Source organism: Helianthus annuus, chromosome 14, assembly GCF_002127325.2.
Source record: "Helianthus annuus cultivar XRQ/B chromosome 14, HanXRQr2.0-SUNRISE, whole genome shotgun sequence".
Taxonomy (NCBI): domain Eukaryota; kingdom Viridiplantae; phylum Streptophyta; class Magnoliopsida; order Asterales; family Asteraceae; genus Helianthus; species Helianthus annuus.
The window spans coordinates 170,248,858-170,251,632 of NC_035446.2; the positions used below are offsets into that span (position 1 = coordinate 170,248,858).

The 2,775-nt window shown below is 34.7% G+C and overlaps 1 protein-coding gene across 1 annotated transcript; it reads left to right on the plus strand.

The window, feature by feature from the left end:
* The first annotated feature begins 554 nt into the window (after positions 1–554).
* Positions 555–1,358, plus strand: LOC110907870 (pectinesterase 2-like). Its single transcript, XM_022152790.1, has 2 exons — positions 555–594; positions 769–1,358. The coding sequence occupies exons 1-2, from the start codon at positions 555–557 to the stop codon at positions 1,356–1,358; spliced, it is 630 nt and encodes a 209-aa protein (XP_022008482.1).
* The last annotated feature ends 1,417 nt before the right edge of the window (positions 1,359–2,775 follow it).

Below are 2,775 nucleotides of genomic sequence, written 5' to 3' on the forward strand. Positions count from 1 at the left end.
TGAATGTCTCTTACGTTCTCGAATCTTATGAATCCAAACTTGTTGCCTCTCTTGTCTTTTTTCTTTGGGACATATGCATCTGACATTTTTCCAAAACCATTGAATACATCCCAAAGTAGGTAACTGGAACTGTCATCTGGTAGATTTCCAACGAAGAAAGTAGTTTCCTTCACTTGAAACCTGCTTCGATTTTTTTCTTCATAAACTAATCTTTTGCCTTTGTACTTAGCCACACGCCATTCTTCCTCCTGCCTATCTTCATACCCATTGCCATTGTAATATTGTCTACCAGACTCCATATCAAATATACTTATGAAAGGAACCGATAAGCGTATACTATCTCCCTTGCCCCTCAAAAACGAACAAACGAATCAGTAGCGCCCCGGCCCTAAAGGTGTTAATGGGATTCAAATCGATCTAGCTGAACTATACTCAGATAGTCGCGATCAATATCAGACCCACTAAGCCCCAAAGAAGTCGAGGAACCACTGCAGGAAGTGAGGGTAAAGAGGAGATGAAGAGACAAGAAGGAAAGTAGAGAATAACGAACCCGGATGCGAGTGGGAGAATCACCGAATCAAGATAGAGGGACAGGTACAAACCAGAGAAGAAGGAAACCGGGACCTGACCTGCTATTCCGACTGAGCTATCTCCGTCGAGCACATCGGCGAAGGTTCAGTTATCCGAGAGAGAAGAAGTCTGGTTCCTCATATCATCTATATGCTAAATTCATTATTTACTTTCCATTCTAGACAATTTTTTTTGTAGAATTCCATAGATTTGGCATTCTTTGTAAAAAAAAAAAAATAACTTTCCATTCTAGACAATTTTACAAAGAATGCCAAATCTATGGAACTATTGATTTCATTTTCGGCGCAAGTCAAGCTGTGTTCCAAGATTGTGATATCTTTTTAAGGAAACCAAGACTCGGAGGAGGGTTGGTTGTGACTGCTAACGGTCGGAAACGCAGTAATCAAACTGGCGGGTATTCGTTGCAAGGGTGTAAAATAAATGCTGCAGACGATCTTAAGCCCGTTGTAGGTCAGTACAAAAAAGCATTCTTAGGAAGACCGTGGTTTGCGTATGCTCGGACAGTTTATATGCAATCTTTTCTTGATGATTTGGTGGACCCACAAGGATGGCTTGATAGTTGGGGTTACAATCAAACTGCCTATTATGGGGAGTATAAGAATTCTGGACCAGGTTCATCTACTGATCGAAGAGTCAATTGGCCTGGTTACCAAGCGATAACAGATCCAAATATTGCCAATCAGTTCACTGTTGCTGAGTTCAATAATGGCACCAAATGGCTTCCTACATCTGGTGTGCCTTTTGTACCCGGGTTTGAAAATCAGTAGTAGAATGTATTGAGGAAAATTTTGTAACCGAAATCGAGAATGATATATGATGATATGCATTGTTTAGTCATGCACTACTCCTAAATCGTAAAAAACATAAAGACTAATGATAACTAAAATATACAAGGTTAATGATGGTGATTGATGACCACCATTAATTCATGTAAAAAAGAGTAAGTTGATATTACATCCATTAGAAACATATGGTTACTATATCATAAACTTTGTTTGATTACATAAAAGCAATTTAAAGGAAAGTAAATTTTAAGATTTTGATTGTAGGTTGAATTAAACTAAACTGCAAAGTTAAGAAGCAAGTAATACACCAAAAAAAGAGATTTAAAATCTGGTATGAAAATGTAAAACAAAAAAAAATAATGACTGGTTTTTTAAATTGTTTGTTTTTTTAAACCATCTGGTGCTTATGTTTTTACCCCTTTCCAGAAGAAGACGGTTAACGGTGGGAGGCGGTGACAAAGTTTGCAAGATTTAAGATGTTGCTATTGAATTAAAACCCTAAAAGATCGAAAAGAAAAAAAGTAGTCGTCTTATCTGAATCCGGTTTAACTCTCAACTAGAAGAACCAATACATCCACCTATTCAAATCTGGGTTAAATTGTAACATGGATTTGTTTGGTATTTCAATCAATGGTTCAGTTTTTAAAGTAAAAGTGAAAGATCATGAGTTTTATATTCTTTTACATAAATTAACAACTCAGGGCCGTCTCTGAAAATAAAATAAAAAAAATTTGGCCCTTTGTGAGATAAAAATTTTGGGCCCTATTCGCAAATTTCATGTATTATAAACTCATCAATTATTTAATCACTAAAATTTACGTGAAATTAATTTAAATAGTTATTTTTAGCTAAGCGTAGTTAGTAATTTATTAATTAAAGGAAAAGATGTAGTTGACAAAATTAGACATTAAATGTCATATACAACTAAAAAAATGAAGCTAAAATAAAAAATTTAGAGACACCAGGATTAGAACTCACATCTCCTTGTTGTCTAAGCAAGGCAATAACCACCCCAACAAGAGCTTGTTTGTGACATCTTTCGATTCAGTATATATATATATATATATATATATATATATATATTCTAGTTTATACAACGTAAATTCTATACAAAATTAAAAAGATTTGGGCCCCGTACCATCGCCCACCCCGCACCCCATCAAAGACGGCCTTGTAACAACTACACAAAAAGATAAGTTTACATGTTAATGTTATTTAGATTAAATAACTAAAATATTGTAAACCTTACTATCATATTTTTCTAGCAACATGTGAATCATCATCAATTTATAATGTGGGATTATCAATGGCATCACTTGGATATGTATGTATTTAGTTATGGGATTTATAAATAGTTTTATGTTATTGTACAGAGAATATCTAACTCAAATATAAATGG